The sequence below is a fragment of the Lepisosteus platostomus genome, chromosome 13 (assembly GCF_059453375.1).
Source record: "Lepisosteus platostomus isolate fLepPlt1 chromosome 13, fLepPlt1.hap1, whole genome shotgun sequence".
NCBI lineage: Eukaryota > Metazoa > Chordata > Actinopteri > Semionotiformes > Lepisosteidae > Lepisosteus > Lepisosteus platostomus.
Genome location: NC_142623.1, coordinates 20394082 through 20421456, shown reverse-complemented (window position 1 = coordinate 20421456; position 27375 = coordinate 20394082). Strand labels below are relative to the sequence as shown.

Here is a 27375-nt window from a genome sequence, read left to right as displayed (position 1 = left end):
AATGCATTATTGCTGTTGCTCTTAACTCAAGATTTGATTTACATGTTCCTGGCTCTTAAGTCTTTTATGTATGTACAGATTTTTACAGGAGTAAGACAAATCATTTTGTAGCTGGAGTTTAAGTAACATGCCAGACTGACAATGCATGAATAATTAAGTTTGTTTTCTTAAACAGAAGACATTCCAACAGGCTGCAGTTAATCATTTACCCCAAGTGATATTTAGATTCCATTTTATTCCTACAGTTAGTGCACTTCACTTCAGGTGAAGAGATTACAAGAAGTGAAATGTGGGAAAGCTGCAGGCGAAGGTCATTAGAAACCATAACAATTGAGCCTTGGATTTAGTTTGGATCAGAATATGTCATTTGGGTTGAAATATATTTGGAAATTAGAGCAAAAACAGACAAACTGCAGGATCTGAATTTTTCATTTGAAACTGATTTTCTCTTTCACATGGGGCTGGAATAATACTCACTTCTGTAACAATGTGCATTTAAATGACAATCATGCAAACTCCACATAGAAATGAATTTGAATGGAGGACAAAATACTTGTGAAGCAACAAAGGTTACTTTTTTATGGTCATGTACATAAGTTTAATTTTTCCATGCTCCTTCAATTATAGAATCTGGTAATTGGCCTTATTACAGGAGATAATACAGAAAAAATGTTATGTAACTCATAGTCAGTGTTTTCATAACTATGGCAAAACACAGAAAAATATTTTTTATACGATAATAAGAGATCAAATGGCCTCCTCACCAACAACATTATTTGTCTTCGTTTCTCTTGTGTGTATCCTTGTTATATGTATTTATTTGTATGAGAGAACTATCAATAGCTGGAGGTTGGGTGTAGCATTAACAAAAGTAAACCTTATTGAAGATCCATACAGGAGGGCTTTTCATATCTGCTCTGCCCCAATCAACACCCTCAACATACTGTGTTATTATCCACTGGTACATACAGACACCTTCATTGGGCAGATATGAAGAGAACCAGTATACCCCAAGCAGAAGAATGGAAACATGCGCTCCATAAATGTATCTTTAAAAATGTAGATGGGAGTCCCATCACTAGGGTCAGAGAAAGACACCTCCCCTATGTCATAATCTAGCTGTAATCTGATCTTCTGGGGTTTTCTCTTCAGAGAGAGCTGTGTATCTGGTGAAGTCAGTGCTCTGTAATCACCACACCACAGCCAAATAGCCAACACTCCTCCTTCTAGGCTCAGATTGATTAATCCTTTTCTGTTGATGGACTCTTTGGCCACACCAACAATCCAGTCAGTATTGTCCCCCACCTCAACATCCCAGCAGTGTCTCCCTGAGGTGAATCCCTCAGATCCCAGTACACATAAATCATAATCAAATCTCTCTGGGTTGTCAGGAAGCTGCTGTCTCTCAGTTCTGACGCTCACACTGGTAAGATCCTCAGACAGTGAAAGCCTGGGGTGTGCTGTATTGGAGTCCACAGTCACAGGACCTAATAAAGAAATAAATATTTTCATAAAAAATCAGTTTTGTGCAACTTGAGTAACTGCAGTAACATAATGGTCGGAGAAATGTCTACAATGAACATTTTTAAAATATGTGTAGAAAGTAGCAGTGCCTATACAAAATATTGTTACAGTGACTATGGAAGTCTAAGAATCTAGACACAATGGGCAACACTTAACTAGTGTCAATATTTCCATTTCCTAGAGCTTCAAACCAAGGGATGTTTATTTAGTTGTGCTGGGTGTGCAACACACTGATCAAAAGAATCTTCTGGTTTACCTTAGTTAATTAAGTTCTGGGTAAATGATTAAGAATGTCAAAAGTCTAGAATAAAAGACAGAGAGACACAACGAAAAAAGGGGAAGAAGGGGAACAGAAAGAAGATGCAGGAGGAGACAGGAGAGTAAGTGTGTGCCATCCAAATGTCCCTGACCAGATCATTGCATATTTGTGGAACGGGTGAGAGAAAGTGAACTGATACAGGAAGTGCTGGGTAGAAGAATGCTTCTTTGCAGCCTACACTGGCTTTGTCCCTGGCCTCTACAAGTGATACATCGATGACTGCATCAGTGCTGCTACATGCTCTAATGACCAGTTAGAGCACTTCCTGCATCAATGCACTAACTTTCATTAGTCCCCCAAATATACAGTTCACATATCTTCCACCACTCTTTCTTTCTAGACATAAATATATCTGTAAACCAATCCGCAACTCTCATCTATTACAAACCCACAGATTCACACAGCTATCTCGTGTACAGCTCTTTTCATCGCACTCACACCAAAAACTTTCTCCTTTTTCCACAGTTCCTCAGGCTACATCAACTCTGCAGTGACGACATGGAATTGCAGAACCAAGCACTCAAAATGTATTATTTTTTCATCAACAGAGGATACCCCACCTATGTTATCGATAGGGCCGTCACCCAGGCCAAAAAACAACCTTCGGATCATCAACTCGACCAGGAACTGCTTCCCTACCACTCTAACACACTTTCTATCCCCATGACCATTATTAACAACTACTCCATTTTACGGGGTGATCCATCCATCGGTAACCTTTTTTCTAACAGCCCAATCATCTCATACCACCGACCACCCAATCTATGTAAACTTCTGGTTCACAGCTCCCTTGACCGCACTCGGTAATCATCCCCACTAGGCACCTTCCCCTGCAACAGAACTCGCTGCATCACCTGCAAATACATATCTAACAACATGCTCATTCACGGCCCCTCAGGTCAATTCCAGATCACCCAGATGACATCCTTTACCTCCAGCAACCTCATTTACTGTATCTCCTGCAACAAAATGCCCAGATATCTACATTGGGAAAACTGGAAGGAGACTAGGAGACCGCTTCAGAGAACATGTTAGGGCTGTGAAGATGAAAGATTTCTCCAAGCCCATAGTTTCTCATTTCACCTTAGACGGTCATGATCACACTGATCTCTCTGTCTCTTTTCTCAAAGAAGGATTTGTCAACTCCCATAGCAGAAAAACAACAGAAACTAAACTCATCCTGAAACTAGGTTCACACCATCCCCCTTCACTCAAAGATTGACTTATTTTAATGTAATCTTCTCTATTTTCATGCAGGTTTTGACTTTGCCTTTCTTCACCCTTCCCCACTTTGCACTTCCTGAGTTGCCTCTCTGCCCCTCCTGCTTCCTCCCCTCTCCCAGCTTTTGTTTTTCTGTGCTATTTAATCTTTGCTGTCTGCCCTGTCTTTCTCACACCTGATGAAGGCTTCACAGCCAAAACGTTGTTTTCTCTCTTCTCTTTTCAGTATGGAATAAATGTATTACTTGTTCCTTTGCAGACTACGCATGCTGACGCAGCTACCCACCTGAACTACTTCAAAGGGTAACTTGTGTGTTTATGTTTTATGTAGTGTAGTTGTGTGTATTGTCACTGTAAATAAATATTTGTTTAACCAAGGGTGGTTACTTTTTCCACCAAAGCTGGGCTGGAGAAGCTCAGGTACCTCCAAATACCAACCGCTCAGTTATATTCTTGGCAAATGCTTACAAGTTGGGAATTATGATTATTTATTTTAATTATGATTTATTCCCCTAGGTCATTTTCTGGTGTTTATCCATTTTTGTAACCCCCCATTGTGAACAATACAATTTACACATTTTAAAATGGGAAGTGAGAATATGGGTTTGAAAGTAAATTTTTCGAGCATAGCCATCAGTGACACACGAGATAGGGAGCTAAAGTGTCACTACAGAATCATCACAACCAATAAGCCATGGAGATCAAATTGGAGGAAATCAGTCACTTCACTCCAGGGCTCTTAAAACCGACAGACACACTCTCACTGGTTTATCTGACTAACTCCAGAATTCTCCTTGTTACTCTTGTACTGTGAAAAGGTGTAAATATCCCTTCCCCTTGTGATCCCCCAGGTACTCACTGTACTGTACAATCTCCATCATCTTCTCCCAGACTTTGTACTTCAAAGATCCCAGGTGCTTGGCAACATCTATCAGTGCTCTCGAACCCCCTTCTGGATCCTGCAGTGTGGGCTGGAATCTACAAAAAAAAAATCAGGATTCAATTCAATATTGTTCTCAGTAAGATAGAAAGAGTGCAGAGATGTGAGGGATTTTAATTTATTGTAACAATTAGACATTGGAACTGTGCTTTGCCAACTGTTAGAAATCAGCCAAACATAATTTACAAACTCTCATACAGATTCTAAATGTACAATGTACAATTAATTCATATTACATGAAAACATGCATAACAAACCAACAGGAGTAAATATAAAATATTTGAGAATCAAATCTGCTGAGATGCTGTCCAATTGTTCACTCAGGGATTACAAAGATCAGACTTCTTTGTCTAATAACTTTAGAGTTAAATTATATTGACTTTAACATAAGTTAAGGTCTGTCTTGTAGGTTTTATCAGTCTCATATAGTTAAATCACATTCATATTCTCAGATACAAGTAAATATGTATTTATTGTGAGCTATCAAACATATGTTTGGAATAATTGTTCACATCTTGAAAATTGTAATGTAAATAAAATGTTTCATACTCAAAGAGCCTTTGGCCAAACATCCTTGATGACTTTAAACTTCCCACTGGAAAGACAGAATTGTGCTGCGTCGGTCCTTGGTCCAAGTTGGCAGCTGCTTGCACTGTGCTGAGAGTGTCCCAGTACAGAAAAAAGAGAGAGAGGGAGCTTTGCATAGATTTCTGAAGGGGAAGTTAGTGTCATGTTGATCATCGGTCTTTAGAACTGTCTGTACACAGCTGTCTGTTTCAGTGCAGCTACAGATGCAGCCATTCAAAGTGCGCGGTACAGACAAGTACTGCAGGTAATTGGCTGCGGTGTCGCGTATCATGACGCAAGATGACGCGATACGTGATTGGTTGACCGACAGGGGCAATCGTGGTCCGTTGGTCTGTCGTAGAAAGACTTACTGTAAACGTCTTTACCGTGCCCGTTGTAGATATTGAATTTTACCACTGAAGGGAAATCTTAGTAGCTGAGCATAAAAAGAATAGGAGCATACTGTAACGTGTGTGAAGGCCATAAACGATATTAATTTTGGAACATAAACATACAGTATATAGCTGGTCTTGGTACTTTAAAGAAAAAAATTCACACCAGTATTCCATTTCTCCCTAAACATTTTAAGCTTCGAAGTCTTTAACTAACGTGATACCGGAGTCAACAAGCGTACTTTTAGAATTTGATTAATAGGGAATATAATATGGAATCGCGTATCTAAAGAATTTAATAACGGTATGATTATAGTCGTGTACTGCGACAGGGCTGTGTAGGGCTGTTTCGCCTCCTTGTTCATGTGAGTTGTCTTGTAGCCTACTGGTCTACGTGCTTGACTAACAACTGGCAGGTTGTGTGTTCAAATCCAGCTGGTGCTGGACTTTTCTTTTAACAAACATTTCTTCGAAAAAATAGAATAGCGATATTATGGACAATCAATTGACTTTTATATTTCAAAATATCGCAACATGATCGATTCTAAGTCATTTTTGATAACAATGAATAGTCACCTTCTTCCCTTCTGACAGCGGTTCCTGCTTCTATTGTGTGTGTGTGTGCAACAGAGTAAATTTTTATAGAAAAATGGAGGCTGGACAGTATGCGTTACAATATAAACATTTATATTGATTTAAATCGTGTTCTGATTTAAATCGCAAACGCGTGTTTAATTATGTGTTTTTTAATCATAATCAGGCTAATGCATTTCTACATTTTCTGTACGAACCAGCTTAGAGGTTCATACAGAAAGACAGCTTGTGTTTAAATTGAGTGTAAGGTAATTTATGCTTCTAAAGTCATGGTCAGCATTTATTATTGTACTGTGCTGTAAACTTTTTCTGTGCCTAGTCACATTATTTTATAGCGTTTTTATTGCGTTATTAAATCCGGTGGCGCTGTGTGTTAGTTTCCTGACTCCCATGTCACATGGTCTGTGATTGAATCCCATGGAACTATGACTTTATTTTTTAACAAACATTTCTTTGAAAAAATGAAACGTTTCCCTTGGTCAGAGATTAAATAAAACCTCACTCGCACCAAACAAATTTATATTTCTAAATATCACAACATGATCGAATTTAAGTCTTTTTAATAACAATGAATAGTCACCTATGCGTTACAAAATATACATTTATATTGATTTGAATCGCGTTTTTATTTAAATCGTAAACGCGTGTTTAAATATATGTGTTTAAAGGCGATATACTGTATAAAAGCACTGATTCCTATGGAGTGTGTTCCGCCGGGGATTCAAAAAAAATATTTTAAATAGGCTGATAAAGCTTAGACTACTGTAACTGTATTCTAGCCTGTATTACAACAGAACATTGGACAATGCAACGTAAATTGCAAAAATGCACTTGGAATCTGTCCAAGCCCTCCTACAAAAATTATTTAAACTGCAACACTGATCATTCATCTCTAAATAAACTTTATTTTATATAGCTTTTTAAGCGAATAGGTAATTAGATTGCTCATAAACCTAATCGCTTTTTCTACATAAACACAGCGTGATTGCTCTCTGAAAATGCTTTTCCTTTATATTTAGGCTCAGATTTAAACTATAGATCGTATTATTATAAACTTTCTTGGAAAAATGTATTTTATGTAAACCATGTTTGCTATTAATTCATTTAGGGCTAAAATACGTTCATTGTCTTCCAATCGAGTGGAGTTGACATTGGAAGCTTGCCACACCCAGACTGTTAAACCAACGCATTAGCACGTCAAAGTCCATTGAGGGTATTGAGCCAGTATTGGCTTTAGTATTCCCCCCCTCTCCCCTAAATTCAATTCAATTCAAGGTGTTTTATTTGCATGACAGATGGGTACAAGCAGTGTTGGGTATGTATATTGTAACGCTTACGGCCGACAGGCACTGTGTTAGAGCCGGCGTACCAGAGGAGCGCACCGAGGGAGCGTCTGCATTTATAACTTAGTTTTTAAAATTAGTCAAGCAATATGAAGCATCTCCTTTTACTTTTAAGTCCCTTAAATACATTGAGCACAGCTTTCTCACCACTTAAGATTGCTTTTGATACCATCCTTACACAAAGCAGAAGGGAAATCTTAGTGCCTGAGCATAAAAAGAATAGGAGCATACTGCAACGCGTGTGAAGTCCATAAACTATATTAATTTTGGAACTTGAACATACAGTATATGGCTGGTCTCAGTACTTTAAAGAAAACATACACACCAGTATTCCATTTCTCCCTAAACATTTTAAGCATCAAAGTCTTTAACTAATGTGATACCGGAGTCAACAAGCATACTTTTAGAATTTGATTAAAAGGGAATATAATATGGAATCGCATATCTTAAGAAATTAATAACGATATAATTATATTCATGTTGCAAAAGAACTGCAACGGACATAAAAACTCCCTTGCTTTTAACAGAGCGTTCCATAATTTCTAACTACGAAAATGATTTAAACTGCGACACTTATCATTCAACCAGAGCTCGAAATATCACAAGGATCCTCTAGAGCACAGCAAAGACTGTATTAAAAGAATCGCGTATCTCAAGAAATTAATAAGATATAATTATATTCGTGTAATTCGTATAATTATATAATGCCAACGAACTCTTGTTTTTCTGTCCACTATAACAGACAATCTCCTTTGCTTTTAACTGAGCGTTTAATAATTTCCTAAAATGAAAATGATTTACTTTATTTCCCTCACGGGATCAATAAAAGTATCTATCATCTGTCTAAACTATGGGATAGAATTCTGGGGTCTCCCCATACCAGAGATTATGGTAGGGCTTCAGAATGGTGATTGGCCAACCAACAAAAACAACCATATAAACATAATACCAACCAAAAACATAGATAATGACCACAATACAAAATCAAATATATCAAACCATTATACTCTCGCAAACTCCTCCAATTATCATAATCCTGCTCCTTATGCAAAACCAAACCCTCCTCCCATCCCAGTTTATCCTCTTTATCATCCTCGATCTACCTCGATTTTCAACTTAAAGCATTACTGCTTACTGGGTTTTTGAGGGGGGGGGAGGTGTCTTTCGCTGGAAATCTCGCCTGCTTCCACTACTCAACCCCCTCTCTGCCGGAGTGCTGGCTGTGACGAATTAAACCGGTTTCACAGGTATTCAAAGTAGGAAGTACAGTGTTAAGTGGTAGCTGGGCTACTCCCTCAATAGAATCGCTTTAACATGCTAATGCGTTGGTTTAACAGTCCGGGAGTGGCAAGCTTCCAATGTCAACTCGACTCGATTGGAAGACAATGAACGTATTTTAGCCCTAAATGAATTAATAGCAAACATGGTTTACATAAAATACATTTTTCCAAGAAAGTTTATAATAATACGATCTATAGTTGAAATCTGAGCCTACTGTAAATATAAAGGAAAAGCATTTTCAGAGAGCAATCACGCTGTGTTTATGTAGAAAAAGCGATTAGGTTTATGAGCAATCTAATTACCTATTCGCTTAAAATGCTATAGAAAATAAAGTTTATTTAGAGATGAATGATCAGTGTCGCAGTTTAAATAATTTTCGTAGGAGGGCTTTGACAGATTCCAAGTGCATTTTTGCAATTTACGTTGCAATTTAGAGCTTTCTGGCAAGAGGAGACACCCAAATTATAATGTAACATGCCACTGTTTGTGCATGAACAAAGTTATACTGCAATTTTCCTTAGATACGCAATTAAAAAAAAATTTTTTTTGATTCCCCCGCGGAACACACTCCATAAGAATCAGCGCTTTTATACAGTATATCGCTTTTAAACACATATATTTAAACACGCGTTTACGATTTAAATCAAAACGCGATTCAAAGCAATATAAATGTTTATTTTGTAACACATAGGTGACTATTCATTGTTATTAAAAAGACTTAAATTCGATCATGTTGTGATATTAAGAAATATAAATTTGTTTGGTGCGAGTGAGGTTTTATTTAATCTCTGACCAAGGGAAACGTTTAATTTTTTCAAAGAAATGTTTGTTAAAAAATAAAGTCATAGTTCCATGGGATTCAATCACATTTATACATTTTAGAAACGTTTCATCCATACAAACACCACAAAACTATTCTCGATTGTATTTCTGAATGGTATGTTATACTTAGTTCACTGTTTTAAATACATCTAATTAAGAAACTTAGGTGTTAGCATAAACTATTAGCAATAATATTAAATTTAGCACTGTAATAAGTTGTTGCACTTTCCCCCGCATCTTGTAAAAATATATTTTCATTGTTCAAATATACATTAAATCTGACTATCATATAATAAGTTAAATACAAAACTAAAGAAAAAATAGGGTTAAATATAATTCAAAATATTTTGCTAACAATGTTAACTGTTCATAAATAATAAATTGTATTAACTAAAGAGTAGGATGGCACAGTTGTTAGCATGCTTTTTGTTTTGTTTTGTTTTGTTTTTCATAAATACAACAGTAGTACCTGATGTCTCAGTGGCTTTCAAAATTAAATTATGCATGCAAACCTGTGAACTAGAAAGATAACTAAGATATCCATCCATTTATAATGGTGGCAAAGTGGTTAGCATTGCTATCTTGGAGCACTGGGGTCCTAGGTTCAATTCCTGCCATCCTGTGTGTGTGGGGTTTGCATGTTCTCTCTGGGTTACATGGTTTTTCTCCATATGTGTGATATGACTCCCTCTCGCACTCCAAAACATACTGGTAAGTTAATTGGTTTATGGGAAAACTGGCCCTGGTGTGTGTGTGTGTGTTTGTGTCTGTCTGTCCTGTGATGGACTGGCGCTATGTCCAGGGTGTATTCTGCCTTGTGTCCGTCGCTTACTGGGATAGGCTCCAAATCCTCTGTACTGGATAAAGAGATTAGAAATGGATGGAAGTAAAGGCACTGTGTGGATGGAACTATACACAGTGTTAGAAACCCACTATGTAATGGCAGCATCTCACTGAGAATAAAATATTTTATAGTGCTGGCTTAAGGAAACAGCCTTTCCACCTCTCTTGCACATCAGTATCCATACCTAGTTATTTAAACAAATTGCCTCTAATTATAAACATCTTAACATGCTGGCTCTGTGGATCCGCATCAGCTATGTTTGCCCATTCCTTCAATTCATGTGCATCCAACACACAGTTCAACGCTAGCAACTACACAAAATCTAAAATACAATCCTCATTTCAGTATCTATGTAAACATACAGTCTGTTAACTTCATCATCTTCATCAAAAGTATGCCTAACCCCATTAGGAAGTGTCCTTGTTATCAGTGTATTCCTCAGTTATCCCAAAATTATCTTCTTCTTACCAACATCTCTAGTCTTTTATCCTGCAATAACTCAGCCAACACTTAAATCTCCAAAAGCTGCTTGTGTTAATTTCTTGAAATCACAAATATCATGTGTAAATACTGGCCATGTAATACTCTGCATTGTGGAATAATAGTTTATTTTGAAGGGAACTAGAGAAACTAAGAACTAGAGAAATCAAGAAAGGCTTTTTTTTCTAGAATTAATAAATGCACATCCTGTTCACTGGGGAAATTAAATCCACACTGAGCAATCTTCAATATGTTCAGAATATGACAGCGAGAATCCTATCAGGGATGCATTACACCTGTTTTCAAGTCCTTGCATTGGTTATCTATCAGGTTTCGAGTCAACTTCAAAATCCTCATCCTCATTCAGTACCTACAATATATGGCTTATTATCTGTCTACTCCCCACCTTTGTCCGTCTGACTCTGGTCTTCTAGCTGTCCTCAAGAACATCTACATTCTGTGGGTGACAGGGTCTTCTCTAGCTGCACCCCAGAGCTCTCAATTTGTATTCCCAGTGATATCAGTCACGTACCCTGAGTGCATTTAAATCTAACCTCAGAACCTTTCTTTTCAGAAGACTTAGTGTCTGTATCTGCTTCATTTTCTAATTTTGGTAGCACCTCTAACTGCTTGTCTTTCTTATACAGATGCAGCCATTCAAAATGGGTGAGGTATTTTGCGGCATACCGCGACACGCCCACCGGGGTATCACGCGGTATCACGTGTGTCACGTGACTAACTATCCGGCGTCGCCTTATAAAACCGCCAGGGGGAGCTTAACCTCTCATGTACAGCATTCGAGCCTTTAATTTTGAACTGTGTATTACAGCATGTTAATCATCAGTCATTCAAATGTTGGTATATTTTATGAAAGCAAGATTGCTCAGTTGGACAAAAGTACACAACCTACCTTTATCAGAAATATTTATGCATCAAAGCCTTTACTGAAGATATTACTAATAGTATTAATAATGGATGACTTTGGACAAGCTGTATACTCAAAGTATAATTTCTTTAGCACATTTGTATAAGCACTTGGAATCTGTCCAAGCCATACTTTGTCAGGCATTTTGTTTTACTTCAACGGGCATAAAAACTTCCTTGCTTTTAACAGGGCGTTTCATAATTTCTAACTACGAAAATGATTTAAAATGCGACACCTATTATGAAAAGAAAAAAATACACACCAGTATTCCATTTCTCCCTAAACATTGTAAGCTTCGAAGTCTTTAACTAACGTGATACCGGAGTGAACAAGCATACTTTTAGAATTTGATTAAAAGGGAATATAATATGGAATCGCGTATCTCAAGAATTTAATAACGGTATGATTATATCCGTGTACTGCGGCAGGGCTGTGTAGGGCTGTTTCGCCTGCCTGCTTATGCGAGCTGTCTTGTAGCCTACTGGTCTAGGTGCGTGACTACCAACTGGCAGGTTGTGTGTTTGAATCCAGCTGGTGCTGGACCTTTCAATTTTATTTATTTATTTTTTAATCGCGTAACATAAACATATTACCGTATGCAAACTGTACTGTATACAATATGTATATGTATATTTAATGTCTTAACTGTGCCCGTTTAAGTATTGAATATTCATATCTAATTTAACCACTGAAGGGAAATCTTAACATAAACATACAGTATATGGCTGGTCTCGGTACTTTAAAGAAAAAAATACACACCAGTATTCCATTTCTCCCTAAACATTGTAAGCTTCGAATGAAACCACTAAATAAAGACATAAATATAGAAATCTTAAGATTTGTTTTATTTAATGTTGGTAGCAGGATGAACTGTCAGAGTGTATATTTTGTCGCAAAGTTGCTACAAGATGTTAACAGTGAAAAAGGTATTTAGAAATGAGTTATTTCAAGATGAAAAAGAAAACATACACGAAACATGGTTTCATTACGACCAGAATTGGTCTTGAGATATTTTTAACTTGATTTACAGTATTTGAGAGGTATGTCTTAACACCGATACTACAGTGCTTAAGTACTGCTCACGTATATGTTTCTAGGTTTATATTATGCATTTCATACGGTCAAATTACTTTTGAGCAACTAATAAGAAGCGCGAAACGGGATGCGTTTTAGTTTCGTTTTGTGCTGGAACCCGTGGATTGATTAGAGATATCAAGTACATACAAGTCATTTTTTAAATGTTGTAGTTCGTCTTGAAAAAATGTTACGAGTACATCATCCATCAACAATTACACAGGTTCTGTTTCCATATTGCGGATTTTGGTTAGGTACAGTATTATCAAATCCAGTGGCGCTGTGTGTTACTTTACTGAGTCCCATGTCACATGGTCTGTGATTGAAACCTGTAAAACCGGTTTAATTCGTCACAGCCAGCACTCTTCAGGTGTGAGGGTCTTCTGCTCAGAATGAAACGCTAAAATGTTTGTGTATATTCTAATGGTAGTGGGGGCAGGGTGTGTGGGAACAGGTTTGTTCTTCACACCTGAATCATTTTCTCTGAAAGGATTTTCTTCGCAGTTTAACCGATCTTGTTACAGCATGTTACAGTTTACTATTATTAACCATATTAATTTTAAGTGCTTAATGTAAAATCTTGTAAAAATATATTTTCATTGTTCAAATATACATTAATATACATTAAGTCTGACTATCATATAATAAGTTAAATACAAAACTAAAGAAAAAATAGGGTTAAATATAATTCAAAATATTTTGCTAACAATGTTAACTGTTTATGAATAATAAAATGTATTAACTAAGGAGTAGGATGGCACAGTTGTTAGTATGTTTTTTGTTTTGTTTCTTTTTCATAAATACAACAGTAGTACCTGATGTCTCAGTGGCTTTCAAAATTAAATTATGCATGCAAACCTGTGAACTAGAAAGATAACTAAGATTTTAATACTAATTAAATGACCGCGGGCACTTTCCACCCCCTCTACATTCTCAGAGTAGAACAGACTAACCTTCTAATGAAAGACGGTCCACCCCCCAGGGACAGGAAAAGTGCCCACAGGCACTTAAACTTAATATGGTCAGTAACAGTAAACAGTAACATGGTAAGAAGGAGCACGTACAAACGTTTTCGAAATAACCACATGTAAGACTCTGATGCTTAAAATGTTTAGGGAGAAAGTGGAATACTGGTGTGTATTTTTTCTTTAAACTACCAATACCAGCCATATACAGTCTGTAACGTAGGGATTTCTATATGTCTTTATTCAGTGTTTACATTAGTGACAAAGGCTAAACTTTTAGCTTCAGTAATGTGTACATATCTCCCCTTTTTATAAAACGACTTGGTTGAAAACTGTTCCAGAGCCACTGTTGTTTCATCAGTGAAAAGTACATCATGAAATGCCTCTCCCTGTTCAATCCACTGGAAAAAAGAAAAGGAGCATAAAGCTTCTGATGGTCATAAACGATATTCATTTAGGAGCAGCATCAGAGGTATGTTTTTAACTGCACTGCATTGGAGAGAATACCATAGTGTGTTTTTTTTTTTACTCCCTGGCGGAAACTGGCTTCCAGAAGAATCAGTATGGCTCAGAGATTAAATAAAACTTCACAGACATTAACGAAGAGCATAACGCGTGTACTGTATACACTGCAAGTACAACCCAACTCTCTGCAGGAGTGCTGGCTGTGACGAATTGAACCGGTTTCACGGGTATTTTCAAAGTAGGAGGCGAGATTTCAAGCGAAAGACCCCCCCTCAAAAACCCAGTAAATACAGTACTTACTAGTTAAAGGCTAGGCTCCCGACTACGGCGAAAGGAACCCTTCTTTCATTAGAAGACAATGAACATATTTTAGCCCTGAATGAATTAATAGCAAACATGGTTTACATAAAAGACATTTTTCCAAGAAAGTTTAGCCTTTGTCACTAATGAAACCACTAAATAAAGACATAAATATAAAAATCTTAAGATTTTTAAAATACATGACTTTGCTAAAATTTATTTGAAAATAAAAACAATTACAACCGCCAGGGGAGAGAGAGAACAGGGGAGGGATGTTGGTTTTGCATAAGGGGCGGGGCTATGGAAATTAGGTATGTTTGGGAATGTGTAGTTACATGTTCTGGCTGTTTGTGAATTATCGTTGTTGAGTATGGAGTGTTGAGGTATTGATTTTGTGTAATGCTTTATGTTGAAAATTGAGGTGGATTTTGTTTATGATAAACAGGATAAACTGGGATGGGAGGAAGGTTTGGTTTTGCATAAGGGGCGGGATTATGATAATTGGAGGACTTTGCGAGTGTAAAATGGTTTGATTATTTGATTTTGTATTGTGGTTGTTATCTATGTTTTTGGTTGGTATTATGTTTATATGGTTGTTTTTGTTGGTTGGTTGTTATTATGGTTATTAATAATACGATCTATAGTTGAAATCTGAGCCTAAATAAAAAGAAAAAGCAAGTGATTAGGTTTATGAGCAATCTAATTACTTATTCGTTTAAAAAGCTATATAAAATAAAGTTTATTATTAATTTGCTGGACAGAGCGGTGAACATTATTATGCATAAGACAAAGATAACGATCCTGATCAGTTTAGAAATCTGTGTACGCTGTAAGGTTTTTACTTCTTAAACTTTAAAAATACACGTTTTGAATAGAAAGAAATCCTCTTCCTGGTATAGCAAACCAGCACGTCTTTTTTCTCCAATCAGAGGGGTGTCAGATGGTGTCAGCCAATCACCATTCTGCGTTGGGTAGCAACGGGTGACTGTTCTCAGGCGGAAGATGTAAACAGCTAAATGTTCGTGTTAAATAATTTTTTTAAATTAAAATTCATTCTATACAGCAATCGCATATTTGGGTACCGTTTCATAAAACTTTCATGCTTAAAATGTTTAGGGAGAAATGGAAGACTGGTGTGTATTTTTTCTTTAAACTACCAAGACCAGCCATACACAGTACAGTTTACATACATACAGTAATGTTTATGTTCCTAAATTAATATCGTTTATGACCTTCAGATGCGTTATGCTCCTCTTCTTTTTATGCTCAGCTACTAAAATTTCCCTTTAGTGGTAAAATCCATATAAATATTCAAAACTAAGCGGATTAAAATGTGCACAGTAAAGACATTAAATGATTAAATCTTTGCACTACCAACCAATGCACCACGAGTGCCCCTGTGGGTCATTTTGGCCAGCCAATTACTTGCCCTGCTGTACCCTCCGGTGCCCTGCGGTGGCTTGTGGGTAGGTTACCGTACCGCGGGTTTTTACCGCGCATTTTGAATGGCTGCATCTGTATGTATTTACTTTGTAATCTGTGGTCCTTTTATCTGTTTTTATATCTACTGTATTGCTTTGAGATGCCACTTTTAAAGGTGATATATAAAATAAAGTTTTTTATTATTGTTATAGAGAAACATGTTTTGTAGCTGGGATGAACTTTATTTCGTACGCGTAGCTGCTACCATTCGGACACGAAGCGGTAAAAGATGGCTTCAAATCAGACACCCAGAGAGGGGGGGGGCGTCTTCTCGCCTCCATAACTAAAATGCCAAATAGGAGTGGCTTAAGCGACATACACAGTCGTGTAACTGACAGTTTGAGGTAGCCTATCATGTAAATTTCGCTTTGTTGCTGATAGGTTAAGCTTTCGAAACTCTGCCCCAAAATCATGTGACTGATTTTTCGCCCTGTTTCGTTGGTTAAACGCAATGATCACAAGCACCACCATGGTAACTGGGATGTATAGTTTTTAATTCCGTTTGAATTATAACTGAACGTACTGTCTACATATTTGGCCAGGGCTTTAAAGAGAAGGCGCGCCAAAACATTTTGGTGCCGTCGTCTCCGCTTTAAAGGTACCCCCGTGCTGGAAGAATTTGACCTTGGAACGTTTGCCCAGCGTACTCCTAGGTACTGTAACTGTCGTGTGGATAGTTTCACAAGAATCAGACAAAGGTTTAAGCATCGCTTGTTCTAGATAAAACTGCAAAAAAAACAAAACAACAACACATAATCTACTTCTTTGCGGCTCTGTTTGCCCAAATCATATATTCACAACGTGAAATCTAGAAAATAATATTACGTAACCAAAATCCGCAATATGGAAACAGAACCTGTGTAATTGTTGATAGATGATGTACTCGTAACATTTTTACAAGACGAACTACAACATTTAAAAAATGACTTGTATGTACTTGATATCTCTAATCAATCCACCGGGACATTGTTAAAAGCAGAGTCCCAGCACAAAAAGAAACTAAAACGCATACCGTTTCGCGCTTCTTATTAGTTGCTCAAAAGTAATTTGACCGTATGAAATGCATAATATAAACCTAGAAACATATACGTGAGCAGTATTTACGCACTGTAGTATCGGTGTTAAGACATACCTCTCAAATACTATAAATCAAGTTAAAAATATCTCAAGACCGATTCTGGTCATAATGAAACCATGTTTCGTGTATGTTTTCTTTAAAGTACCGAGACCAGCCATATACTGTATGTTTATGTTCCAAAATTAATATCGTTTATGGCCTTCACACGCGTTGCAGTATGCTCCTATTCTTTTTATGCTCAGCTACTAAGATTTCCCTTCAGTGGTAAAATTAGATATGAATATTCAATACTTAAACGGGCACAGTTAAGACATTAAATATACATATACATACTGTATACAGTACAGTTTGCATACGGTAATATGTTTATGTTCCTAAATCAATCTCTTTTATGAGCATGTGAAAGGCATGGTGAATCACTGTACTTTGCATGATTGGAAACAAATGCGTGATTGCGAAATGCTGTGGTGTTACTTTTACAAAGACGGTCAATGAAAAAAACAATGTTGACCAGGGCAATACTTTGAGTTTACACTTACAGCTTGTCCAAGGTCATTCATTATTAATACTATTAGTAATATCTTGATAATAATGATAATATATATGAGAGGTTGAGCTTTATTAGCTCCACCTTGCGGAAATTCCGGATACTATTATTTTGCTTGTCGTATTATAGGAGAATTTACGGTAACTAGTGGTATTTACTGGTAACTCGCGGTATTTACCGGTAGCTTGCGGTAGACTGCGTACAGCGTACCGGAAAATAATGCGGTATCGCCTGCGCATTTTGAATGGCTGTATCTGTACAAGTGTCATTCGGTGGGAGAATCTCAGTTTTTACTGAATCCACTTTTATATTCAGGATGTTGACAAAAGGAGACCAATAACCTTGTTTTGCTGATCAGGTGAAAATAACAGTGAGTTTGTGAAAAAAAGATTTCTTCTGTTGCATAACAAATATCTTCAGAAGAATTCTGTTCTTTATTGACTTGCTCTTTTGGCCTTGGAAAAAGTCCTGACTCTGCTTGCAGTCACATTGTTGGTAAATTCAGAATTGAGTTAACCAACGAAAATGAATTGGGTGCTAGTTTTAAGGTACAATATTAGTTAATGATCAGTTAGGATGATATCAGGAGTAGCCTGGTAACTATTCTGCACATTCCTTACTGTTAGATTGTCCTTTGTGTGATGAACAATGACCTCTGATCAATTGTCCTAGCAGAAGGTGAATAGCAGACTGTAATTAGGGTGCTTCAGAATGTGCTTTACAATGTCCTGATCTGTGTTGTAGACCTGAAACATGTCTATTATCCGATGGGTCCCTTTTAGCCGAATTCCTCTGCTTTTATACAGAGGCCCAATCTGCTTTGTCAAGGCAATAGAAAGATTATTAGAAATTTATTTTAAGTGTAATAATATGTCTTGCCGCTACAAGAGGGAGACTTTTAGAAAAGATATGGAGTTCACATACCTGATCTTTGTGTTCTTGTGGTTCTGGAAAAAATCAACAATGTGACATACGGTATTAGAAATTCTTCTCTAACACAAACTCACAAAAATTCCCTTGACAAATCTGAAGAACACACTGAATAATAATACAGTTCTGACATTCTGATCAGTGACTATAGCATTACAGCTGCAGGCAGAATGAAGATCAAACAGCACAACTGTATGGATCATGTCTTAAAGATGGAAAACGTAATATAGTACATTTTAAAAAACACAGAATATTTGGTTGATGTTCTACATCATTTAAAACATTCAAATATGGCAATATTTCATAAGATAATGGAGAACAGTATTAAAATGTATATAAAATAAACTTAAAAGTTAAGAGAATAGAATTCCAGAATAATTCACTCTGTTTTTAAATTCTCTTATTTTTTAATGAAGATTTATCTGCAGTGTACTAAGTTGTCACTAATGTTTCAACAGAATTCATCTCTATCTGGGAAAGGAATTATCATTCCAGCAGTCGATACCTAGATGTCCATCTCACTAACAGTAGCAATGAGCTTTTTCAATGTTACAGAACAATATAATCTAGGCTGCAGCTGCCACTGTGTAAATGTGACTAGTCAATAATGTCAGTCTGGATTCAGAGAGTTGTTGTCAGAGTCATCTCTACCTGAAGGAATGATAGGTCTTCAGCTCCCAAATCTTGTTCTATGGCTCTGATCGTATCTGAAAGGGGCTTTGTCTCTCTTGTAATGGTCTCAATCTTCTCCTTCATCATCTGACTCTTCTGTTCCGCTTCCATCCACAGTACAGCTATTCTGGCTGCCTCTTCATCCCGCAGAAACTGGTGAAGATCCTCAAACTCCTTTTTGATCTGTTTCTCAGTTTCTTGAGCTTGTGTCTGGAATGGAAAATGCATAACACTAAATAGTAAAATTGTATATACTGTCATTTACTGTAGTATTTTTCTGTCATTTAAGTTGTGCTGCACAACATTGGTATTTATCATGTTTGTATGCGTGATATTTAGCAACTTAAGTGCAATTTTAGCTTATGACCTTCAATACATATTGAAAATAATTCAACATAATTATTTTTTAAATAACTCAAAGTACTACCTGAGAATTTTTTTTTTTAAAATATCTCACACTCATGCTAAGAAGAATATTTACATCATTGTTGGTTTTAATGATTTAATCTGTGAAAAATGTGTTTCTTTAAAATAACTAAATGAAATAATGATTGTGGGCAATTTTCCCTGGGCTAGCACCAATCTGGTATTTTATATAACAGTAAGAGTACCTGAATGTGCACAGCAGTTCCTTCACATGTCTTTTTAACTTTGTTAATGAGTTTCAGCTTCTTCTGCAGAGGTTCCAACAAAGGCTTTAGCTCCTCCTAGAATGAAATGAAACACCTGGATTGAGTTCACACTTTACTGCAGGAATTACTGACAACACGATCAAGTAAAGGTTCACTCCATGGTGAAAAGATAAAAAAAAACGACGTTTCAGGTGTGGCGCCTTCTTTAGGTGTCCTATCCACATTTATTGTCACTGTAAGTCGAATAACTGTATACCTATTGTCACACACATTTTATCAATTATTTAATTATTTAATTTTAATCAATGATTAATCTGAAACCTATTGTCTGAGCTCACTGGACTTGAGCACAAAGAATTTCTTGTGTTCCTCTTCATCACAGAATGTCTCCTGACCAACAGAACCTGACACCCTGAACATGACACTGCTGTTCTCTGTGTCCTTTCCCTGTTAGAACTGTCCAGCACAGGTCACTGACATTGACCTATACCAACAAAGTGAACAGGTGGGATACAGCCTGGATGGGATGCTAGTCCATCACAGTGCAGACACATTGACACAGATACAGACATGCACATAATCACACCTAAGGCCAGTTTTCCCAGAAGCCAAGTGTAACCTACCAGTATGTTTGTGGACTTTGTGAGGAAACCTGAGCACCCAGAGAAACACCATGTGAATGTGGGAGGAGAACATAAAAACTACACACAGATAGTACCCAAGGTATGGAAATGAATCCACTACCCCAGTGCTGTAAGTCAACAGTGCTAACCAGTACGCTACCATGCTGCCCAACAAACTGAGCAGTGAAACCTAAACACAAGGTTACTGAAAATTATTTTATTGGCTAGTCTTTATTATTATAATAATAAAAAGAAAACTTTATTTTATGTAGTGCCTTCAAAGGTGGCTTCTTAAAGGGCTTTACAAAATGACAACACAATTGCAATACACAGAGGAGACAGTGGATGGTGGTACTAAGAAAAGTAGGAGCAGAGGGGTAAAGAATGGAACCAGTCAAGTAAATGCTCTTATAAAAAGAAGGTTTTGAGTCTGGATTTGAAGGAGTTTAGAGAAGCTGACTCTCTGATATCCTTGGGCAGAGAGTTCCTGTTACGGATTCGGTAAGGGAAACCGAAACCAGTGAATGAACCCAGTTGCAGGAGCTGATAAAGCCTAGCCGTGATCCAAAGATAGCCGTATTGAAGAAACGAGCCGAGAGTCCAGGGGAAGCCAGAGATCCAAAAGGGAACGAGTTACCGAAGCCAAAGCGTGATCCGAAACCGTAGACAATAGAGCAATCCGATAGTCCAGGGGAAGCCAGAGATCCAAAACAGAGCGTGAGTACCGAAGCCAAGCCATGATCCGTAAAACCGTCGTCAAAAGGGGAAAAAATGTAAACTGAAAACCAAGAAGGACACAAGGCAGAAGAAGGAGTAGCGCAACTAGGAAGCTCGAAAGGAAAACCAATACTGAGCGAGGAGGTAGGAGAAGACAGGTGTTTAAGTATAGGATGAGACGGGGGTGTGGTGGTGAATAAGAAAACTGATAGGTAAACTGATGGAGTAAGGCTACGCCTTCTTCTGCCTCTTCCGTAGCCGGGAGGCAGGGATCGTAACAGTTCCAGAGCTTGGGGACATAACAGGAGAAGGTCCTGTCACCCATACAATGTAGACAGGCTTGGGGGACAGTTAGAAGACCAGAATTAGAAAAGCGAAGGTTGAGAGGTGGGGAGTAGGGCAATAATAGTCCAGACAGGTGCTGAGGTGCCAAGCCATGCAGAGCCTTATAGGTGAGCATGAGGATTTTAAAGTCCACATGGAATTTGAAAGGAAGCCAGTGCAAGGTCTCCAGGACAGGAGTAATGTGATCACTTGCACCAGATCTGATCAGGATTCTGGCTGCCGAATTTTGGACATACTGCAGTTTGTTCAATGCAGATTTAGATACTCCAGCAAGTAGAGCATTACAGTAGTCAATTCAGGAGAACACAAATATATTGATCAGCTTTTCGGCCACAGTTAATGATAACATAGGGCGTGGTCTAGTGATATTTCTGAGGTGAAAATAATATGTTTTGACAATATGCTGCACATGTGGGTCAAATGTTAAGCCAGAATCTAATATCACCCCGTGGTTTTTCAATTAAGACTGAAGCTCAAATACAGAATCATCTACAAATAGGTTTATAGGATTGGCTTTACAAAGTTGAGGTGCCAATAAGCATGACTTCAGTCTTGTCACAGTTAAGATAAAGGAAATTTTGAGTCATCCACGTTTTTATGTCAGAGTTGCAATTAGATAGAATAGAGATAGCCACATCAGTGTCAGATTTGGTACAGTATTGGTGTATATTTGAGTATCATCAGCATAGAAATGATAGCTGAGGCCATGTGATCTTAAAAGCTGATGTGGAAACATGTAAATGCTGAAATTTGGCTACAAGCTAATTCCAATATGACATAAAAAATGACAAATATTAAATTAGAGACAAAGTATTTCCAAAATCATAAAGGTATCGTAATCCTTCAATTATACAAATTAAAATAAAATTATTTTTTTACATTCAGAACATCCCAAGCAGAAATTACCTTCTTGGAGGCTGTGGATTTAATAGGATCACTTGTATGTACAATACTATGTGAATCAATGACAAAATATTTTGTGTATGATGATGCAATCTTAACCTGAGGTTGTTGTAACCATGCTGAAATTCCAGACTAATGGGGATATCTGGAACTTCCAGTAAGGGCTTAAGACACTGTCTTCCATGTCAATATTAAATAAGATACCTACTGTACATCTTAAACAATCTCTTTACATCAGTGAAAAAGCAAGAAATATAATGTCCAATGTGTCTAAGCCTTAGTATTAACCATATAGTGTATTTCTAGCTATACTGTTTAAGATTTAAATTTTTGTTTTACACTTTATTAAATGCAGTGACAAAAAGTTTCTCAAAATTCTCATGCCTTGTAATAAAATTGTTTCAAACCTTGTACTTCTGTGCTGCCTCCTGCACTGGGCGCATTTTGTGGTTTTCATGATTTTCTGAAGCTTGACAAACCAGGCAGATAAGCTTTTCATCATCCAAACAAAAGAGTTTTAGTTTCTCCCTATGCAGACTGCAGAGCTCTTCAGACCCCACTGAACGTTTCTGACTATTCTCCTGTACGAAAGCCTCACAGAGATTCTTTAGAGCCAGGTTGAGAGGAAGGTGTTTTCTTGAAGATCTTTTCCTGCAGACTGGACATTCCCAAGTTCCCTTTTGCTCCCAGCACTGTTGCAGACAAGTTTTACAGAAGCTGTGGCTACATGTCAAGAGAACAGGATCCTTGAAGATTTCACAGCACACAGGACAAGAGAGATCCTCTTCCAGGACCGAAGATCTTAGTGCCATTTCTTCACAGAGTTGTATCCGTTTTTTTCTAATTAATGGATTCTGGTTACAGTGTGAGGCTCAATTTCACTTTTACTTAATTGCAATTTTAAAAATAGCATAGAACTACAGCTGTAATTGTTTTTAATTGTTACTGTACATGCATTTTATCTTTATTTTCATATTTTTTTTAAATTTCAACACACGATTCAGCACATGTGGAACAGGATTGATCTAGTTTTCTTTTTGAAATGAAAAAACTCAAAACTGTCATCACGTACTTCCTGTTCCTGTTCGGGCTTACATTAACAGCATCCTCCTGACAAGATGGTGAAATATGGGTGATACAGAATTTGCTAAATCACAGTTTACACAATATGTTTTCTGACTTAGTTAGACTCACTGATAGGATTTTGTGGTGTTTTTTTTCCTGCTTGCATTAAGCACTTAAAGCAATATTGTTTCAATGTTTTCAACAATCACAAATCTTGTTCAGTAAAGTTTGTCCTCTCACACATTCCTAACAGCTCACCTGCACTGCTCTTGGAGTGGACACTCATCAACATGTGATAGAGGGCTTTTCATGATTAGTCAATTATTATTCAAGTCCTGATGCCCAGCCTGCTTATGACTCCATGTAGCACTCTGGCTTCTGGAGTAGTTAGCTCTGTATATTACCTCAGAATAGAACCCATGAACAGGAAGAGCAGTGGCTTCTTCATCTGATAACTTCAATCAACTTTGCACTGGAATTGGGAGGACTCTGATTCAATTAACATGTACAAGAATGAAACGTGATTGATATTAAAACAGGACATAGAAAACTGAATTTCTACAGGTTGAGGGCGGCTACATAACCATTCATCTACTTTCAATTACATTATTTCACCATTTGCACCTGAGTGGTTGTGAACCAGAACACACTTTTGTTTATTTATTAATAAACAAAACAAAATAAACAACTGAATTGTGTGAATTCAGACATCTCTAATGAATTTATATTATTCTTTATTGTCATTATCACTTCATAGTATGATTGCAATGTCACTGCTTGGATCTGAATGAGAGCAGCAATCCAATGTAGTTAAGAGAACCCAGGTGAAGGCTAGCAGAAACAGACAAGCTGGAGCTGGACAAGTTATCCCAGGGTCATAGTTGGAGGCACAAACAAGGTTTGCAGTCAGAAAGACACTAGAGCAAAGCGCAAGGGAGATTCAAAAGCCAGGTCAAAGCTCAAGAGTGACAACAAGCCAAGAATGCAAAGACTAGAAGATGTACAGTAAGTCTAAGACTGAGCAAGGACATGATGCAAATACTGGTCTTAAATATTCTGTTACTACTTGGGTAAGTGACCTGATTAATTACATGCAGGTGGAATTGATCTTCTGCTACAGTGCATTATATAAGAATCTAGGAGAACCAAATAATTAGCAGGTCAAGTAGACACTCTACTGGCTGGAATGGAGCTTTTAATGCATTGTCCAGTGCTTCAGTAGGAAATTTGGACAGAAATTTTTAATAATAATAACCAACACAGAATCCATACAACACACATAACACAACTATTAAACCAGATACTGTATAATAGTTAAGCACAAAGCTATGAATTTCAGAGGCTTACTATCCTATAAACTCAGGAATACAGAAGTCCACCCTTATAAGAGGTGAAACATTTTAAAACATGTTTAAAAAAACTCAAAGAGAAATAAAAACTGCATCCCAATAAAATAATATGACTCTGAACTAAATCCCCTCCCATCAACTCTGTAGCCAAAATTGTATGGGAATCAGTCTTCTTATTCTAAACAAAAATGAAAAAATGCACATTACAAAACAAAGAGAATCTGAATTTCCTAAAATAAATCAGGAAGCTCTGTAAAACAAGGTTCAGACTATTTGGCCAGAACCTTGTCTCTGAGAACAGTACAGGTCTTCTTACATGGGGAAAGCTTAGAGGAAGAGTTGGGCGATAGTGTTCCTTATTCTTTTTGTGTCTTCCCCCTGATTTTTCTCTTTTTCTCAACAGCTTCTGTCGGTAAACCCCACCTCCTCCAAACCCATCACTATCACAGGGCCACCACCAGCTCATAACTGACACTTTACATAAATCTAATTAGGATTTTCAAATTATCCAATGTTTTAATGTCTCTTCAGAATCACCAGTCTTTACTTATTTTGCATTTCATTGCACTCTCTGTGCACTACATCCCAGTAAGGATAACTTTCATTCAGTTCAGTTTATTTTCAAAACATTTAATTTCCAAAGAAACCCATTACACAAATCAGTAAAATCATTTAGATGTCTATCATAAGAAGATATCTATCTGTGTTTTTGCTCTTACAATTGTTAATGCACAAAATGTACAGTAAGAGGGATGAGACACAGCACTGTAGAGATCCAATGGAAGATTTGCGATATCAGATAACCATTTCCTCCAATCTGAACTGTTGAGACCTGCTGTTAAGAGTACTAGAACCCATCTTATCAAGTTATACAGTAGTTTAAACTGACTTTCTGTTAGAATTGTTGTGCGAGTTTTTTGATACAGTGCTTGTATCATATGAAAATAAAAAAATAAGATCTTTACAAATATTGGTTTGGTCAAGATGCTGATAGACCAAATCATCTACCCAACTCCTTTCTCTGTTGGTTTTACTATTCTCTTTAGATTTTTCATTAGGAGATATAAGAGAGTCACTGGCCCATAGCTTATAAAATAGGTTAATAATAATAATAATAATAGTTTACTTTTGTAGGAAAGAGATGATTTGTAAATTTAAGGATTTAATTTAAGTAGATTAATAAGGTTAATGTACTGTACATTAAACAGAGAAGTTGTCCTTTTTACAATTGTAAAAACAACATTTCTTTTTACTTATAAGATAAGATCACTTTATTAGCCATATACAATTTCTTGCATTAGGGATTTTTTTTTTGCATACCCCAACTTGCCATTGTATAGCACCCCTGGAGCAGCTGGGGTTAAGGGCCTTGCTCAGGGGCCCAACAGAGAAGGATTCCTCTACCAGCTGTTGGATATGAACTGGCAATCTTCCAGCCAGAGGTGCAGATCCCTAGCCACAGAGCCACCGCTCCACCCCTTTTCTTTATAAGACAATTTTATAAGAAAACTTTAGATTCATATGTATTTTTAGGTATAAAGTATTGACATAAAGCTATTGTTTTGAAAATCAGATTACATTTCCTGGAGTGAATCAGTGTTATTCCGTATACAAGTCAGGAAACAGGTAGAATTAAATTATAAACTAAACATGGGTTTATAAATACTTTGGAATTAAAATTTGTTAGAAAGATGCTGCCCCCTACAGGAACCTGTAACTCTGAACACTTTACAGTCCAGCAGGAAAAGAAGGGGTGTGGTGACAATTAACTTCCTTATATTCAGTAAGTATATATTAGTCATGATCTAAATGTACTGAAATATGTTACTCTTTAAAAATAAAAAATCCCAAAACAACAATATACATAAGCAATAATCGGAGAAAAGAAATTACAGCTGTACTTTCATGGGAAGGTGACTTCACCAGAAGTTTAAAAAGCACTTAGTAAATGTGAAAGCAAATTGACTGTATCTCTTTAAAGAAATGGTGGGAAGATCTTTTGTCCTGGAAGAAGAGCTCTCCTGTCCTGTGTGCTGTGAGATTTTCAAGGATCCAATTATCCTGACATGTAGCCACAGCTTCCGTCAAGCTTGTCTGCAGCAATACTGGGAGCAAAAGGGCTCTCAGGAATGTCCAGTCTGCAGAAGAAGATCTTCAACAAAGCACCCTCCAATCAACTTGGCTCTAAAGAATCTCTGTGAGGCCTTTTTAAAGGAGGGGCATCAGAGATCTCCAGTAAATTCTGAAGTGCTCTGCAGGCTGCACAGTGAGAAGCTCAAGCTCTTCTGTTTGACTGATGAGGAGCCTATCTGCTTCATTTGTCAGACTTCAGAAAAACATGAAAACCACAAATTTCGTCCAGTGCACAGAAGTATAAGGTAGTTAATTTCTTTCCAAAGCAGAACTATATCATATTGAGAACAAGATTAATATTTAACAAGGTGTATTAAGCAAACAGTAAAAAGTTGGTTAAAGAGGAATTTAAATCTTGAATCTTGGGATTTAAAGAATGAGATTAGAAAGCCATGTCACGGAGAGCGGAATCCGAGTCGTGTGGAGCGTGTAGTTTAAGACCCTATGCGGGACGGTATAATTTGGAAGTGCTGGAGAAGCACACCAGGAAAGACATGGCAAGAATGGACGGGATGACAGGGGGGTGGTGAAGACATTCATCCGGTGCGTGGGGGGAGCGCAGGCAAACATTTCCGATCAAGGAAGTCCAATAGAGGAAATCAGGGAGCATTCCAAGGTCCAGGTGCCGGGAGATCCATCCGAGACAGAAGTAGTTAAAAACAAGAACTAGTGAATGGGGACGTGGAACCAGGAACAGGAACACAGAAATTAAAACCATAACAAGGCCAGGCGCTCCGAGCCCCAGACTCAATGGTCAGGATGCTGTGTTGAAGCCTGTGCCATTGGGCCACTCCCGGACCCACTGGTAGACGGGCTTCCCGGCGTCCGTCTTCCAATGCTGAG

The 27375-nt window shown here is 37.3% G+C and overlaps 1 protein-coding gene across 3 annotated transcripts; it reads right to left on the bottom strand.

Annotated features, from left to right (window-relative positions):
• Positions 1 to 570: 570 nt before the first annotated feature.
• Positions 571 to 23044, bottom strand: LOC148650204 (zinc-binding protein A33-like). Of its 3 annotated transcripts, none has more exons than XM_088603770.1 (7): positions 22393 to 23043; positions 19377 to 19472; positions 18745 to 18975; positions 18088 to 18110; positions 4554 to 4661; positions 3924 to 4042; positions 571 to 1487 (listed from the first exon to the last, which is right to left on the bottom strand). In XM_088603770.1, exons 1-7 carry the CDS (start codon positions 22795 to 22797, stop codon positions 952 to 954), a joined length of 1518 nt encoding a protein of 505 aa, XP_088459896.1. In that variant the 5' UTR covers positions 22798 to 23043; the 3' UTR covers positions 571 to 951. The 3 variants fall into 3 exon arrangements, 2 of the variants coding, with proteins under 2 accessions (XP_088459896.1, XP_088459897.1); XR_015926051.1 differs by having other exon boundaries at positions 1472 to 1487; positions 4554 to 4656; positions 22393 to 23044; XM_088603771.1 differs by lacking the exon at positions 4554 to 4661.
• Between the last annotated feature and the right edge of the window lie 4331 nt (positions 23045 to 27375).

Bases quoted from the DNA above. Each gene is read 5' to 3' on its own strand.
- LOC148650204 (XM_088603770.1), bottom strand. From the start codon at position 22,797: ATGGCACTAAGATCTTCGGTCCTGGAAGAGGATCTCTCTTGTCCTGTG. The intron at 18,111-18,744 runs GTAGAGATGACT...GATTTTTTCCAG, and splicing joins AAGACCTATCATTCCTTCAG to AACCACAAGAACACAAAGAT. The intron at 1,488-3,923 runs GTGAGTACCTGG...TTTCTTTATTAG, and splicing joins GATGGAGATTGTACAGTACA to GTCCTGTGACTGTGGACTCC.